Source organism: Typopeltis vanoorti, chromosome 25, assembly GCF_054136105.1.
Source record: "Typopeltis vanoorti isolate ZY-2024b chromosome 25, IOZ_Tvanoo_1.0, whole genome shotgun sequence".
Lineage (NCBI taxonomy): Eukaryota > Metazoa > Arthropoda > Arachnida > Uropygi > Thelyphonidae > Typopeltis > Typopeltis vanoorti.
Window position 1 is genome coordinate 42324825 of NC_143573.1, and position 18387 is coordinate 42343211.

General features: G+C 37.5%; 1 protein-coding gene across 1 annotated transcript in view; it reads right to left on the reverse strand.

Annotated features, from left to right (window-relative positions):
• CysRS (cysteine--tRNA ligase, cytoplasmic) overlaps positions 1 to 18387 on the reverse strand; it is a 269424-nt gene that overhangs the window by 212387 nt on the left and 38650 nt on the right. The window contains exon 4 of the mRNA XM_090414790.1: positions 5540 to 5636. Coding sequence (XP_090270916.1) covers positions 5540 to 5636 — 97 coding nt within the window. The remainder of the gene's footprint in view (positions 1 to 5539; positions 5637 to 18387) is intronic.

Consider the following 18387-nt stretch of genomic DNA (forward strand, 5'->3'; position numbering starts at 1 on the left):
CTTTGTCTTTTAATTGCTGACCATCATACCATTATCTATTGCAACAGCTATTCAATTTAGTCAGAGAATCTTGCAGACTTGTAGTGGATTTATTTAGAAGTATAACATCATCCGCATAAAGCAAAGAGCTGACATTAACATCTCCAATTTTGATATCATGTTTAATACCACTTTCCTTCATAATGTGATCCATATAGATAATGAATAACAGAGGGGATAATGTATATCCTTGTCTCAGACCAGATTTAACATTAACCATCTTCCTGTACTTCTTTCAATTCTAACTGCTGAGTTACACCTCAAATAAAGACTAAGAATTGCTTGATATAAAGCCCCATTGACACCATATAACTGCAGTGTACTGAATAGCTTCTCTCTTGGCACCTTGTCATATGCCTTTTCCAAATCGACAAAACTTAAATACAGATCTTTGTTATATACCCATGCTTTCTCGACTATTTGTCGTAAAGTGAAGATCTGATCCTGACAGCCTCTATTTGGCCTGAATCCAGCTTGTTCTTCACCAAGCTTTTCTTCTACAATTCTTCTCAACCGTTTCTCAAGTATACTTGCATAGATCTTGCCAGGAACACTCAGTAGGGAAATACCTCTGTAATTCTCACATTCAGTTTTATTTCCCTTTTGATATATGGGTACTATTAGAGCTCTACTCCAAACATCGGGAATTCGTCCCTCTGTCCAGGCTTTCTGAACTATGCAGTGCAACCACTGTAAGACTTTTATACCACCATACGTCAGCATTTCTGGTCGAATATCATCTACTCCTGCTGCCTTTCAACATTTCAAGCCTTTGATTGCTTTTTCTACTTCAAGTATGGATATGTATTCCTGACTGCATGCCTGGTCAGTGTTTTTTACCACTGTGCTGTCATCACTGCTTGTTTCATTTAGCAGTTTTTCAAAGTAATTACTCAACACTTCAAGGATATCTTTTTCTACCGTTTTTCATGTCACCTTTAGCACTCTTTCGTCCATTCCTAAGCTTCTTCAACAATCTTCAGAATATTTTGCCACCTTCTTGATATTTATTTTCTATATTCTTGCCAAAGTCCTCCCATGACTTTTGTTTAGCTAATTTTATGCAGTGTTTAGCGTTCTTGCATTTGTCTCTATATTCTCTAAGAGCACAAACTGACTTATTTGACAGGAACTTTTGATATGCTTTCTTCTTTTCCTTCACTGCCTCTTTAACTTCCTGTGTCCACCAGGAAGTTCTGATTTTTTTATCCTTGCAGACAACCTCACCACATGCCTCTCTGGGAGAATCAATCAATGTTTTCTTCAGAGTTTGCCACTGAATCTCCAAGGTTTGATTCCTGTTCTCAAACTCTTTCATTTTTTCTTCAATAATCTTTGTGTATTTTAGTCTACAGTTCACATCTGAGAGCTGCTCAACTTTTATTCACTTTAAAACTTTCTTACATGTTATTCTTTTCAATATGAAATTCAATTTTATCCTGCTCAAGACTAAACAGTGATCACTTCCAATTTCAAATCCTCTGTACACTCTGGTGTCCTGCATCAAGGAGAAAACATCACTATCAACAATAACATAGTCAATGAGACTTTTCTTATTCCTAGCCTCTTCTCTCCATGTGAATTTGTGCACATTTTTATGTTGGAACATGGTGATAGTAATAACCAGTCCATGTCCTGAGCAGAAATCCAACAGATATTTGCCATTATGATTAGCTTTGCTCTTTTCTCCAAATTTTCCCAAAATATTTTTGCATGTCTCACAATCATTTCCTACTCTACTATTTAGATCCCCAACAAGGACCAACTTTTCCTTTTTCATTGTGTCAGTTGCTTTTTCTAAAGCCTCAAAAAATTCTTCCACTTCTACTTTAGTAGAACCTTCTGTGGGACCATAGGCACAAATAAGTCTCATTGTCCAGTTCCCCATTCTCATATTTGCCCACATTACTCTACTTGAGACTGACTGCCATTCAAGAAGATTAGCCTCGTATTTTGTGTTGAATACTATGGCTACTCCTTCTTTTCCTTGATTGTCATTGCCTGAATATAACATTTTGTATTTATTGCTCAGAAAGATCTCACCAGTTTTGGTCTTTTCTGTTTCAGTCACCCCTATTATGTCGATCTGGTACTTATGTAATTCCTCAGCTAGCTCCATTTCTTTGCCATTCAGGCTTCTTACGTTGATAGTACCGATCTTCAACTCTGGTGATGTTGAGTTGGGGTTTGTTTTCAGATTTGTTCTAGTAGCTGACTTTTCGCTGTTCGCCCTGGTTCCCTGGCGAAAACAACAGGGGCCTTGTTTAATCGGGCGATGCCCCAGCCGGCATGAAATTTTGTCATGTTGTACCATCATTTTTTATTTTGGTTTAACCAATAAGAATACAATTTGGTCTGCTAAATCCCAAATTGCCAGCCCATCCTCGTTCGTTCAGTATCCAAGTAGATACCCAACAGGGTGCACCACGAGAAGGTGAGGATTGGACATTAGGTCAGATGCCCTGGTCGGTTCTCCGCATTCCTTTAAAGGCTATGTGGAGGTCTCCTCTCAGTTATACAGCTTTGACCCTTAAGCACCCCAAAAAAAAAAAAAATATTATTCTAATTTTTTAACCAGACTAAACAAAAAAATTTGTGAGAAAAGACCCGTTTTGCAGAAGAAAAAATCATCTTTCATCATGACAATGCACCTACCCAGAAAGGTGTTTTGGCAATGGGAAAATTAAGGAATCTGCACTATGAATTATTGGAACATTCACCCTATTCCCCAGATTTGGCTCCCTCTGACTTCTATCTCTTCCCAAAACTAAAACTCTTCCTCGCTGGTCAGCATTTTTCTTCACATCAAGAAGTGAATGCAGCTGTAGAGGGGTATTTTGCAGGTCTTACTGAGAACCACTACAGAAACGGGATAATGGTGCTGGAGCATCACTGGAATAAATGTATTAGTCTTAAGGGAGATTATGTTGAAAAATAAAAATAATTTTGAAATTATAAATTCGTTTCTCATTTTAGGCCGAGAACTTTTCAGACCACCCTCATATACAGGTATTATATAACAATAGGAATATACATTTCAGAATGTTTGTTTCTAAAACTGTGTCCTGATACCTATTCAATACTGTGTGTGCATCGTTGTCGTCTTCTTTGGTGCATCAATCCAAAGATTGGTTAGTTATGGTAGCAAATCATACATTTTGTCTTGTGACCTCCTTTTATCTCTTCATAACTCTTTGCAGTGGTTAGCATCATTATGTTATTTATATGTGAAATTCTTGGTCCTCGTAGTCTCTTTCCTGCTACAGTCTCCTCCATTATTTCAGTAATCAGTCCCCCATGTATCAGATGGTGTCCAATTAGGCTTTTTCTTCTCTTATTGACGTGCTTCATTAGTGACCGCTTTTCGAGAATTTTATTTAGAACTTCTTCATTACTTTTTCTTTCTGTCCAACTAATTTTCATCATCTTTCTCTAGCACCAAAGTTCAAATGCCTTCAACTTTTTGATGTCTTGTTTTGTTAACGTCCAAGCCTCACAACTGTATAATGCAATGCTCCATCTGTATGTTTTCACTAGCTTTTTTTGAGCTGGGTGTTAAGTCCTTTATTGGGAAAAATGTTTCTTCTGTAGTAGAATGCTTTTTTGGTCAAGATTATTTGTGCTTTAATATCTGATTGGTTTCTTCCATCTTCTGTGATAAGACTTCCAAGATATTTAAAAAAGGATACCTGTTGTATTAGGTTATTATTTATTTCCAGGTTTATTTTCATTGGATTTGCTTTACTTGTAATTAATAGTTTTGTTTTCTTGTAATCAATTTTTAGGCTGTACTATGTGAAAATTTCTTCCATCTTTGTCAGGACAGATTTCAGTTTGTCTTTGTTATCAGCTGTAACTGCTCTATCATCTGCAAACCGTAGCCAGTTAATATCAATTCCATTTATCTTAATTCCTGTTTCTATTAATTCTTTCAATATATTTATTTCATCTTCAATGTAGATATTAAACAGTATCGGGGAAAGAGAGTACCCCTGCCTTACACCTCTATGTATTCTTGCTATTGCAGTTTGTTTTATTGCTGGCTGTTTCTATTAGGGCTTCCTGGCGCTTGTAAAGATTAAATATGAGCTTTATATCTCTCCAAATCTAACTTTATTGTTTTTAGGAGGTGAAATATTTGTTTTCCAGTCAATACTATCGAAGGCTTTCTCCAAGTCAAAGACTATCAGAGTATTTTGATTCTTCTTAAATCTTCTTTCAAAAACTGTTTTTAGAGCTAGGATTGCTTCTCTGTTCCCTGCTGTTTCCTAAAAAAAACTGGTCATTGCCAATATACTCTTTTTGTATAATTTTTTAGTAGTATTTTTGAAGCATGTGATATTAAGCTTACTGTTTGATTTTCACACTTGTTTGCATTATTTACTTTAGGAATGGGTATGACAGAGCATTGTGTAAAATCATTGGGAATGATCCCCATTTTATATGTATCCTTTATGATCTTGAAAAGGTAGAATTAGTTATGTTTCCTGAATATTTTATTAATTCTGAGAATATGTTATCAATGGCTGGTGCCTTGTTGGCTGACAATTCATTTAGTGCCCATTCAAATTCATCTTTTAATATAGCTGAACCAATTTCTTCCATATCAAGTCTTGTTTCATCTTCTATAGACTTGGAATCTAGATCTTTTCCACTGTAAAGATCTTTCAAGTACTCCTTCCATCTTTCTGAAATTTCTTCCTTATCTATAAGTATGTTTCCCTGTTCGTTTTTGATAATTGTACTTCTTGTTTTTTTTTGCTGACTTATTCCTTTTATAATGTTACAAGATTTATCGATTCTCCCTGATACATATTCAATACTGTGTGTGTGTGCACGCGCATGTGGTATGGAGTGGATATAACTCACTACATTGTTTAGTGGCAAGATATCACTTAAACAAATGAATCTTAAATCGACAAATAAAATATCCAATATTCTTGTTACTTGCTTAGTGTATTATACAAAAGTCACAAAGATCCCTCATATAATGCACCAAATAAGGAGGACTGCAGGACACTTGTTTTTAACACAACCTAGCAATGGATGGCTCACGATATGATATCATTTAGTAGGCTAGTGATATATCCTGCAAAAATCTCAAAATGACAATGATACTGGGGAATGAAGATATCGAAAGACTTCCATAACATCTCTGGTGATATCATCTGGATAGCTGCATACTAAAAATCTAGTTATCTGGCCACCCAGATAACTAGATTTGACACTACTGAATTTTTTCTCCACCTCTTGTCTACATGGCAATAGTTTCTTGAAAAGAAGAGGCAGTTACAATACCTGGTGATTTATTTGCAAATACATAAACAGAGAAGCAAAGTGATGCTGCCTTTCAACTCAGACCTTAAAAGTGTCTCAAAGAAAAATGCAAAAGCAACAGTTAAAATCCTTTAAAATCACTTAGCAATCATATCTCAAGTTAACTATACAATTTTATTTAAATTTAGTTTTCAAAATTTCAAAGCAAACCTAAATAAATTACCTTGTCATCAATGTCTGTAATATTTTGAACATAAAACACATCATATCCAAAATATTGTGACAATACTCTTCTTAATATATCAAATGATATATAGGATCTGTAAACAAACCAGACAAAATTTTCAAACAAAATACCAAATACATACAAAAATTTCTTATAATTAGTTTATTGTACAACAAATTTCAGAAATAGTAACAATGTGGTTGAGATTAAAATGCTTTTCATCATTATCTATGGCAGCTAAAATCAATACTTTAATTACAAAATCAAGAGGATGTTGGTTCATATCAATAAAGAGGAGTCTGTAGCCAATCTTTTTATATTAATAAAAAGATTGGCTACAGACTCCTCCTTATTTACACCATATATCCTATTATTACAGAAGTATCTCTACAGCCTATCCTCAGTGCTACTTACTTACTTACTACTTTTATTTATTGCAGATTCATAGGAGTTGTTAATCAGCAGGTGAAGTAAGATATCTCTTGATCAATTATCAGCACTGTATCTCTCAAATAGTGCCTATCCCCACAGGACACCTGTTCATAGTGGAGGAGACCACCCAGTGGTAATACTGGCCCTTTTTGTTCTTCCTCTTTTTCTTTGCTTTTCTTCCCATATTCTTTGCTCAATTTCTCCTGAGTCTTTTTTTACTATCCTTTCTTCAAGGCTACCATCACTGGGATCGGACATCCTACCACTGTGTTTGCTGTGTGCAACCTATGGACATCCAGAAAGGAAGAGGGGATACTGGTAGTCTTGCAATACTACAGCCTCTGCTTCAGTAAGACAGGCAGGTCTGGATGGCCTGGCAAGAATCAATCGGCTAGTGGGCTTGCCTGCAAGGATCAATGGTGTTACAGTAACCCTCCTAATCAATGGTCTGGGGACAGAACTAGTATAGCATCCAGTGTGCTAGTATAACATCTAGGGGAGCTATACCAGCACTATCTGGCATTCCATTCCTGAGTGTAGTCATTGCTTAGAGTAGATGCCCTTCCTCGATGAGTCTTTGGACTCCCTGGAGGTAACAAATAATAATAAGAGCTCCCTGTCCACCAAGGAGCCACATATGGATGCCCACTGATGGACAGGGAGCTCTTATTATTATTTGTTACCTCCAGGGAGTCCAAAGACTCATTGAGGAAGGGCATCTACTCTACAGCTCCGCTTCCACCACTCACAATCCACCAATTGACTGCAATGCCATCTACTGTCGACTGCCACCACTAGTATTTCCACAGACAATCACAAAGATCCATGCCCATGGTGGGATATGCCAAACAAGAACTCTCTTGAGCATGAATTCTTCATCCTCAAATGTTTCGGAGGTCCTAAAAAGGTCCCAACCAAGTACTGATACTGTAGATACATTATTTGATAACAGAAGTAAGAAACAAAAGACATCATATCGGAATGGATGTAGCAGTTTTTCTCAACATCCATGCAATAGGCACAAAGTCTATACGGAAAATGTCATACTTCTTTATTCAAAAGGGTTTAGAAGGATTGGAAGGTTCTCCAAAAACAATTAAGAAACAATGTTCTGGTGATATCCTTGTGGAAACATGTCAGCAACATTTGGAAAAAACTGCAGAGAGCAACATCAACAGGCAGAATACAATTCGCAGTTAATACCACATAAAACACTCAATATTTGTAGAGAAGTGATAGTAGAATGGAATCTTCTTGATATTCTGATGGGGAGATATGTTTGGAGCTTAAAGATCATGGAGTGATAGATAAAAGGTGCATTATGATATATAGGGATAGTCACTTGGTTCCAAAACAAAAGATCATCAGAAACGTCATTCTTATTTTTGATACACCTAAGCCTCCAACATCTGTAAAAGCAGAATATTTCAACTGTCCTGTTTGACTGTACATCCCTAATCCACTGAGATGTTTTATAAATGTCCAAAATATGAACATGCCCAAATTGCCTGTCATGGCTCTACCACCTGTGTGCCCAATGTAGTCATAGTAGTAAAGAACATAACAAATGTTTCTCTGCAAAGAAAGCTAAATGTGTCAACTGTCAGGGAGATCATCAAGCTTACTCCCATGTACATCAGAAGTGGAAAGATGAAACAGAAATACAAAAGATTTAAACAAAACAAAATATATAATATCAGGATGTAAAATGAAAGTAGGGCACCACCACACCTGTTCTGAAATCCTCTTATGCTGAGAGGTGACAGTTACAAAAATGTCAACAGTAGCTCAAACTCTTATGTCTATTCCATCTACATCTGATAATTTCACCATACCCGAACTTTATGATTGTGAGTGCTTCTCTGTTGAGTGCATCAGATGTACAACCCACTATTTCACTCCAGAAACAACTCCAAAAAGTGGTTCTATTCTAAGAACTCACTTTTCAAAAATATTATGACAAGGATATCACTTAAAGATAAACCACTAGGCACCGCTACAGAAAAAAAGGGACGACTCTTTGGTACCCACTGAAAGTAAATTAAACTTACAAATGATCCTGACACATCAGATAATGTACTGAATATTTCAGAGCAACTGTCATACTACATATCAACTGATAAATATAAACCTGACAAAGGTAAGCCTTCAATTCTATTGGAAATGGAACAAGTCTACAAAGCCAAAACAACAGGAAAATTTTTACAATGGAATTGTCAAGTTTTTCCAGAATATGAATGATATCAGGATTTTCTGCAGAAACAAGTCTTTCTGCTTCTGTCTGCAGAAAACGTATCGAAAACCCAGTGAAGTACTTTAAGCAATTTCACTGTTGTATGCAATGGCAGAATTGTGCATAGTGAAGTAGCTATCCTAGTGGGCAATCATACTCCTTTCCATCATGTCCAGCTTAATACTGCTCTGGAAGCAGTATTAAGCTGGACAGCTATGTGGGGATTTCTTATTACAGTATGTTCCATATATTTACCACTGAGTTATGAGTTATATGAGATGGTAAATGATAATCTTATATTGCAACTGCCTCAGCTCATACTTCTTATGGGGACTTTAATGGACAAATATTCTGTGGTAGTACCAACACTAATGGACAAAATTGTATTACTGAGTGAAGGCTTGATGATCATGATGTCGCCCTAATTAATGATAAAGTCAATAACGATGGAATGAGAGAGGAGGCAGTGAAGTTAGTTTGGTGAGTTTCAAGATGGACAGAAGTGGAAAGAGTGTTGGTTAGCAGTGACTCTTGTTCTAATAATTTTGGATGAAAGTGGAGGAATAATAGCGGCCAATTCAGCAGAGCACTGTCCATGAAAGTATCGGTAGAAGAAACAAAAGGCAAAAACTGAATGTCTGTGTGAGAGAGGGATTGAAGTGGATATGTGAGAGGGATCATTAATTAGCAAGATTTCCATCTTCAGATAGAATCAAACAACCGTAGAGAGGATTTTGGTGCACAATTCCAAATATGGGAACAATATTCAATGGATGGGCAGATTTGGGGTTTGTATAGTTAGCAGCTGTGAAGGAGTGAAGTAGTGTCTTGTGCAAAAAAAATACACCAAGTTTTTTTTTGACTGCAGAAGCTATAACTGAAATGTGTTTGTGCCAGGAAAGATCAGAGGTGTAGGTTAGTCCAAGAAGGGAAATCTGATTGTGTTTGAATATCTGGATATTGTTGAAGGTAAGGGGGATGGATAAGGGGTCTAGGCGATCGGAGTTCAGGCCACTGGTTATGGTGAATCTTGAGGATTCTAATATTTGAGCACTGCAAGGTTTGTCAAATGAAAAGGAGGAGTGTACACCTAAACCTCTTTTTACGCAATAAATATGTTCCTAAAAATTACGCGTAAATAGAATTTGCGTAAAAAGAACTACTGACTCCATAGAAAAAGTGAAGATTGGTTCCAAACCTGAAATATAAGCAAAATAATGAAAAAAACAAACTGCCCACCATGACATGTAGTAAACGACGTGAGAAATTTGGTGATCCAGTTGCAGAGTGTGGAAGGTAGGCCACAGGATGGCAATTTGCTAAGCAGGTAGCTGTGACAAACCCAATCAAGTGCCTTTGAGATGTTGAGGAAACAAATGAGTTTCTCCAAATTTTTCCATGGTTTGAGTGCAGAGATGGGTAGTGAAAGCTACAAGATCAGTTGTAGATTGCAAGTAGTGGAATCCATACTGCTGATCACTGATCAGTTTGCAGGTCTCTAGGTGGTTCAAGAATTAGTTGTTGTTGATCTTCTCTATAACTTAGAGAGAACAGAAGTGAGAGAAACTGTTTCCATGTTGTAAGGTAGATGCCAGTTGAATAGGATAGATTGAAGAGGTGATACAGAACAGATGTTAGTTCTGGGACAATTTAACATAATAGGTGGGATACTCTCAGGACCAGATGCCTTGTTTGTGTTCAGGTTATTAAAGATTCTTCAAATTTCTTTCTGGTAGAAGACTATGGGAGAAGTGGAGTAGTAAAGTGGAGTTCTTGGTAAAGTGAAGGGAACTTAACTCAGGTCATCAATGCAGGAACTGGAAGTGAAAAGCGATGTCAATAAGCTGGCCTTGTCTTTAGGTGAGGTAACTACAGTATCATTTGGATGTGAGAATAGTGGGCAGAAGTTTCACCCAATAGCCTTGGCAAGAGACCAGGACAGACTGTTATTTGGGCAGGAGGCAATTTTGCAACATTTTGTCCTTTCAAAGTCTGATTTAGATTTGGTGATGATTCTTTTACATCTGTTTCAAGCTGCAGTAAAGGCAAAGTGAGCAGCTGAAGTTATGGTCTTAAGCTATTCGTGGTATGCAGAAGTGTTTTCTTTAACTGTTAGCACACTTTTTTGAGAACCAAGGCTTGGATGGTGACTAAAAGTTTGAAGCGGAATAAGGGATGAAAGCCTTCATTCCTGTGAGAATGATTCTATTATTCGTCTGAGCAGGTATTTGGATCAGAAGAACTGAAGCAATAGTCGAACCTGGGAAGGAGGAATAGAAGTCACAGAGTTCATCCCATTTGGAGCCCTTGTAGTGCCAAAGGACACGAGACAGAGAACTGGTGGATGAAGATTGTTTTGTGGCAAAAGACTAGTGTGAGGTTGTGATCTGAGTACCATGAGGAGTGACATCCACAGTACACCTGGAAGGGAAACTTGTTAAGAAGAGGTCAAGTGTGTTGGCAAATTAGAGGGAGTTGTCAGGTATTCTGAAGGAAGACTGATGATCTGTGATAGGTTATTGCTAATGGAAACAAACACCTTAGCATCCCTGCCTACTTGATCAGTGAAATAGGTGAAGAGAAGCCAATATGAGTAGTGGGTGTTGAAGTCCAAAAGAAGGATGACCTCACTATTGGGGTATTTTAACTATAAGAAAGTCAAGCTTCAGAGAGAGAGATATAATTGAGGAGATCAGAATAGTTGGAGTTTGGAGACTGAGAGAGAGCATATGAAAAGGGGAAGTTGATTTAGTAGGGAAATTTTGAGCCAAAATAGTTCAAACAGTGGGATTCAAGATTTTGCAATCTCTGGCATGATGTGTCAGTTCTGATGAATGCATAAGTGCTGCCCTTGTGGCAGAAAGAATTTTGTAATGTGTAGATTGGACAGTGGTTGTCGAGGTTCTAATAAGAATAGTAATTCTGGTTTAGATGACTACAGGTGGTGGTGCACATCATTTATACTGCTGTTTAGACCACAGATCTTGGTGAAGAGAATACAGAAACTTTTCTTTTTTTGACAAGAATTAATGTTTGTGGGGGGGGGGGGGGCTGGATTGGATTTTTGATTTTTTTAATGATTTTTTAACTATTTTTTGTGGGAGAATTTTTGTGATCCATAGTATAATTGCATTTCTTTGGATTTTGATAGATTGTACATGGTGAGGAAGAGATAAAAAGAAAATAGAGCATGCAGTGTGATGTGACAGACTCACAAACATACAGCCCACACAGAGGGAACTTGGCTTCCTATCCATATGTGGCCTCAACAGTTCTTCTTACAACCAGTGTATTTCATCTCCCTCTGATCACGAACCTGAAAAATGCATGGCTGCAGAATTTGATGATAGCTGATCAGGAAGCGTTCAGATTCGTTACTAACTGGTTCGGTCCATTGTATTAACCAGCAGCCAGCCTGCAGAACCATTTTACTGGGTAGGAGGCAAGAATGGAGAAGGGCTTGCCCTCCCTCCCCTACAGCATGATTGGCATGTCATTGAAGGTATCACTCTCATTGCATGTGGGAAGGGGGGGGGGGACAAACTGGAACCCTTGCTCTAGTGACCAAACATGACTGCAGTCTCTTCAGGTCTATAATATAATAAGCAAGGTGGTGGTATTTCACCAGGCAATGAAAGATATCTACCACCTATAGGTCTAATGAGAGGTAACAGATTCAAACAGTCAGTATTTCCTCCAACTAGGAAAGTTATAATTCTGCGGTGGTGAATTGCACTATGTCTTGTAAAAAAGCCATACTGCAATTTGCTACTACATGGATGCCAATGTGGAAAATGGACCAGGCTTACTGGGAAGTTATATCTTTCATTGCCTGGTGAAATACACCATCTTGCTTATTATAGACCTGAAGAAGCTGCAGCCATGTTTGGTCACTAGAGCAAGGGTTCTAGTTTGTTCACCCCCCCTTCCCACCTTTTTTTTTCCCATCTTGAAAAATTTAATGTTGAAGCAGTCAGTCAGAGACCTGTCAATGAAGCAGTCATATATGTAACAGACTGTATTGTCCAGAAAGCAAAAATAGCAATTCCAAAAACATCATCTCAATTTTCACTCTATCCAAAGCATTGGTGGAACCTAGCGAGCCAAGTAGCCAAAAAGATCAAGACAGAGTGTGGGATTATTTTGCAGATACCTTACCACAACAAACTTTTGGGTCAAAGAATGTTATGTGACACATTAAGAGTCTTAAAAAATCTTTAATGCAATTTACATAACTGATTAATCAAACAACCAATGTAAAAATTGAATGGGATAAAATCTGGAAAATGAAAGGTAGATGCAGAATATACTGTTTATCTACCATGGAATATAAGGGATGTATTGTTGCTGCTGATACCAAAACTATTACAAGACATTTGGGGGTAAAATTTTACCAAAATCTCAGCAACAACTTCATATCCTCCTGATTTTTTAATATTGAAAGAGCGACAAGAGAAAAAGCAGCTAACCTTTTCCAGCAGTAGGTTAGAGCCATACAATCAGCCATTCATTAAGGAGGAACTAAATGAGCTCTTTTACCTTCTCACTCCAGTGAAATAGGTCCTGATGATAAAACATCAGGACCTGTTTCTGTTTAAGTTGACAAAAGATGATAAAACATCTTTTGTCATCTTCTATGGATCTCCTTCTCTTACTATTATACAACAGAATATTTACGGAGGAAGAATTTCTGGATTCTTGGCATTTTTTTTTTTTTTTCGTATTCAAACATAAGTAGTACAGTAGTAAGTAAGTGGTACAACATGATTTACAACAAATTAGGATACATTACAATGAGATCAGCTTAGATTTGGTAGGTGAATTATACAGGGAATAATAATTAAATATGAAAAAAAAGAAACTATACATAATTATATACAATAAATATGGTCAGATGTTCCTCCAGTATCTTGCACAATCAACTGTTCTTTCTGTGCAGGATATAAGGTCCTCTTTTGCACAAAGCAATGGAAGAGAGGGACAAGAAAGAAGGTGTTCCATGGACTGGGTTGTCCCACACTCACAATTGTCTAGGCCAGTGAGGTAGCCCCATTTGATGAGGTTTTGTTTGCAGCGTCCTGTTGTCTGGAGTCTGTTTAGGCTATTCCAAGTATTCCAGTCCAAGTGGGCACCACGTGGAAGATGTTTGGCTGTTGGAATACCAGTATTATTTTCAAGATATAATGCAAGCCATTGTTGAAGTCTTGTCTCTGGGAGGTTTTTAGGTGGTTCAATAGTTGTCAGGAAGCTATGTTGGGATCTTAGGCTTTGGGGCACTGCGGTCTGGCTGAACAGTGGGTGGCTTCTTTTATCAGCTGAGAATACAGATCTTCGAATTGAAGGGGGTGCAATACCAGCCAAAGTATACAGGTCTTTTGGTGGTGTTGGTTTCAGGCATCCTGTAATTAAGCAGCAGCTTTCAATCAATGCTGGATCAAGTTTTTCAGCATGGCAGGATCTGGACCATACTGGGCAGGCATATTCAGCAGAAGAATAGCAAAGGGCCAAGGCAGAAGATCTCAGTGTGCTAGGGTCTGCACTCCATTTGAAGGAGGTAAGCTTTCTTAGTATGTTGTTTCTTGCATTCACTTTTGTCTTTGTTTTTTCTATGTAGGTTTTATATGAGAGGGTGCGATCGAGAGTCACACCGAGGTAGATTGGTTTCCAGGAATGTTCTATATTAGAACCTTCCCAAGAAATCTGTAGCTTCCTGTTGACTTCCTTATTGTTAAGGTGGAAAAGGCCAGTTTGGGTTTTCAAGGGGTTTGGTTTTAGTTGATTGCTGGTATAGTATGTGGTTAGACTATTTAAGACAAGTGATAGAGTAGTTTCAATGGACTTGAAATTTTTTGACTGAGTAGCTATGGCAAGGTCATCAGCATAGATAAAATTTCTAGTTCCTAGAAAGATGGGGAGATCATTGACGTAGATGTTGAAAAGTAATGGTGATAACACATTTCCCTGGGAGAGGCCATTTTTTTGGTAGTGCCAGCGGTTCTTCCTTCAATGACTTAAGAATTTACTGCCACACCTGCAATATGAGGGTAAATGAAAGGCAACTTCAACGAGCAGTTAATCATGTCTCTTTACATGGCTCTTAGTAAATCTTGGGATTTTTGGGATGGCAGTGACAATTGACTTATGATTCTTGGCATAAGTCAATGTCACTGCCATTCCAAAACCTGGAAAGGACCTAACACAAGGAATTATTGTCCTATTGCTCTGGCCAGCTGTCTTTGAAAAAATGATAAATGCAAGGCTTCTCTGGTACTTAGAAAGCAACAAACTCTTTTGGTACACAATGTGGCTTTTGTAAACAGTGATCAACAATGGGCCATTTAGTCTGTTTAGAAACATAAATAAGGGAGATGCTTTTCTGAAAGATAAGATCTGATATCAGCCTTCCTTGCCATGGAAAAAGCTTATGATATAGCATAGAGTTATGGCATCTTATTGTCTTAATCTTAGTCTGAGGGGACAAATTCCTGTTTTAATTAAAAACTTTCTATCCAGCTGAGTCTTCCAAGTTCAAGTGGGAAGCATGTTACCTTGGCCATATTATCAAGAAGAAGAAAGTGTTCCTCAAGGCTCTGTCCTAAGTGTGACACTCTTTGCTATCAGAGTTAATTCAATCACTGAACAGCTTCCTCCCACATTCAGCAATGTTCTTTATGTCAATGACTTCAGAATTTACTGCCACACCTGCAATATGAGGGTAAATGAAAGGCAACTTCAACGAGCAGTTAATAGTGTCTCTTTACATGGGCTCTTAGTAATGGGTGCAGGTTACCAGCAGAAAAATATGTCTGTGCATACTTTTTGCAAAAATGTATTTTGTTCTCAGATCCTGATTTAAGAATGAAACAGTGTTATTCCAGTAATACCAGATGCCAAGTTCTGACTAATCTTTGAGAGAAACTTTACATTCCTTACATATACAGGAAAACCTGGCTTAACGCGATTAATTACTCTGTGCTAAGCGAAATTGCGTTAAGTAAATACAATAAACAATAGGAATAATTATTATTGATCCATCAGTTAGCATAAATTTGGAAAAAAAAATTACAGTAAAAGCTATATTGGAGGATAAAATCATCAAAGTTAATAAAAATCAATTGCTTAAATTTTTATTTAATGTCTGAACATTTGATTGAACTACTTTTTTTTACAAAAAAAAAAAAATTAAGTAAAGATGTTTGAATCGTGATAGACTTTTTCATCTTGTCAGGCAATCTGCGATAACTGGTGATCACTTTATCAAGACTTCCAAGCTTCGTTCCACATCAGGATCAGCATCAAACAAAATTTCCTTAGCATACTCAATGCAATTGAAAACTAGCTCGAGTTCTTTTGCAGTTAGCTTCTTAGCTGTTTTTATTTAATATAGTCCAAATGTACACTCGCTGTGTGCAAGACCTGGATACATCTACTACAGTCACTTTTATGTCTCTTAAATGACGTCCAGCTTTTCCGCTCGCTGCAAATTGGTGACAAAAAATTTTGCGTAACTTAAAAACAATCACGTTAACTGATTAATGTCGTGATATTCCCTTCTTGTTTGCACTTGTTATCTTCTTCATATGCACGCTGGTCTTCTAGTTGAAGGAGATCATTCTCGCTTAAATGTTATGAATGGGAATCGAGCAAGTTTCTCATGTCTTCATTATCCAGTTCATTAAATCCAAGTTCTTTCCCAGTTGTGACGATTTCTTCAATAATGTTAGATCTTGGATTTTGCACACGATAAATTAACTTAGGCTTGAGTTTAAAGTTGCCTTTTGCATTGCTTCCTAATAAAAGTGTAAGTTTTTGTTGGCACATGGTTCCAAAAGAGAACAATTTCATCGACGTTGAATATTTGACGATCATTATAATCGCCCCTGCTGAATTATCCTTTGCAATTCTTTGGGAAACTTGGAGGCAGAATCTTTATCAGCAATAGCATATTCCCCAATTATTTTTACATTATGCAGTCCAGTTAGATTTTTAAAACGGTCAAATCATCCTAAACTCGCAGTAAATCTTTCACATTCCTCTTGAAATTTGGTCTCTTTCAATGAGGTAAAAATATTGAGAGTTTTTTTCCTAAATATTCCTTCCCCAAGAGGTATTCTTTTTGGTTATAATCCTTAATCCAGAGTAATAGAAGAAGAGTGATAAAAGAACTTTTCCTTGTTCTTTGTATTCTTTGCTTTTATTTAATATAGTCAAAATGTAGACTTGCTGTATCCCAGGTCTCGCTCAAATCATTGTACTACTACTAGTGCCACTTTCATGTCTCTTAATGATATCCAGCTTTTCCGCTCGCTGCAAATTGGTGACAAAAAATTTCACGTAACTTAAAAAAAATCATGTTAACTGATTAATGACTCGCTTAAAGCAGGAAAGAGAATCATTTCACTCAATCGCGATAACTAATTATCGTGCAAATCGAATTCGTGTTCAGCAAAGTTTTCCTGTATATTCATCAACTTAGGGAAAAGTGCGAAAAAAAAAAAGAAAAAGCAATGAATATCCTTTGCACTCTATCCTTCATAGAATGGAATACTGATAACTGTTCCTTGATCTGTCTTTATCATGCACTTGCACATTCAAAGCTTGATTATGGGTCTGGGTTCACAGTTCTGCAAGGTGGAGACTGCTCCAATGGTTGGATCCTATCCATAATCAGGATATATGAATAGCTACTGGGCTTTTGCACAATGCCAATTCAAAGTTTTTATTAATATTATTATTATTATTACGTGACACATCCAGGAAGTCCATAGACTCATCGAGGGAAGGCACTTGCTCTACAACTCTGTCTCCACCACTCCACACAATTCACACTAACGCCATTTACCACCTACCGCCACCACTAGTATTTTCACAGACAATCACAAACATCCATGCCCACAGCAGGATTCAAACCTGCAGCCTTTTGGCTTGAGGATGAATATGCTAATCACTCAGCCAACCAGGGCAGCAAAAATATTATTATTATTATGTGACACCTCTGGGGAGTCCAAAGACTCGAGGGAGGGCACCTACTCCATGTCAGGATTTGAACCCATAGCCTTTTGTGCTGGAGAGTGAATACAATAACCACTCGGCCAACCGGGCCAGCTGAAGTTCCTCTAGTCGGCAACTAAACTTGAATTCTATCTTAGGGCAGCTTAGCACTGAGGAGAGCAAACACCACTTCCACTGAGCTACACGGGCTCATTGAAGTAAATGTTGAAGCAAATGAGCCTCCTCTGTCACTTAAACAAAAACAGTTGTCTCTTATCTATGTCCTAAAAATAAAGACTCTTCCAGGACATTCAAAATGGACTAGTATCTTTTCTCTGCATTGAGAAGCTCAATAACACACATGACACTGCCATTTGTCTCTTTGGTACATGTGTTAAAGAAATTATACAAGCTTTTGGCATGAATACTGACAATATTACCTGCACCAAACATAACAGCATTCCTCCATAGCAGGTTTGCACTCCATCCTGCAACATCTCACTGTGCCTATTAAGGAAGTCTACTACTGCACCAAACATCTACAATGCAGTTATTTAAAGTATACGGCAGTACACTCTGATTTCCTTCCCATCTATACTGATGGTTTGAGATCTGAGCCCTCTGTTGCTTGTGCTGCTGCTGTTTCCTGGCATTATTATATCCCATGCGATTGTAATGATTATACAGCAGAGTTGCATGCCATTAAACTTGTGCTTGTGCATATAAAAGAAAAATACTACCAAAAGTGTAATTTATACAGATTCACTGAGTTCTTTACAGGCCATCTCATCTGCTGTGTATAATCCCCATCCAATGTTTTGTGAAGTTCTTTAACTGTTGTACAAGACCCTCAATTTTGATGTTTGGTTGTGTTGGATTACCAGTCACGATGAAATTGAGAGAAATGAGATTGCAGTTGCTAGATCAGCTCATACTTTTTCCATGTACTGTTTGACAGTTCCATATACAGACTACAGATAGTTTATAAGATCAAAGCTGATTACCCAATGGCAGCTGTCATGGCAGGAAGAACTGACAAACAAATTGCACAAGATTAAGCCTGAAATTAGCATTGGTAGTCTAATCAATATAGAAGTTGTTCTTGCTAGGCTCTGCATGGGTCACTCTCATATTACACATTCTTATTTACTGAGGATTGGTGACCTAACTATGTGAAAAATGCACACGT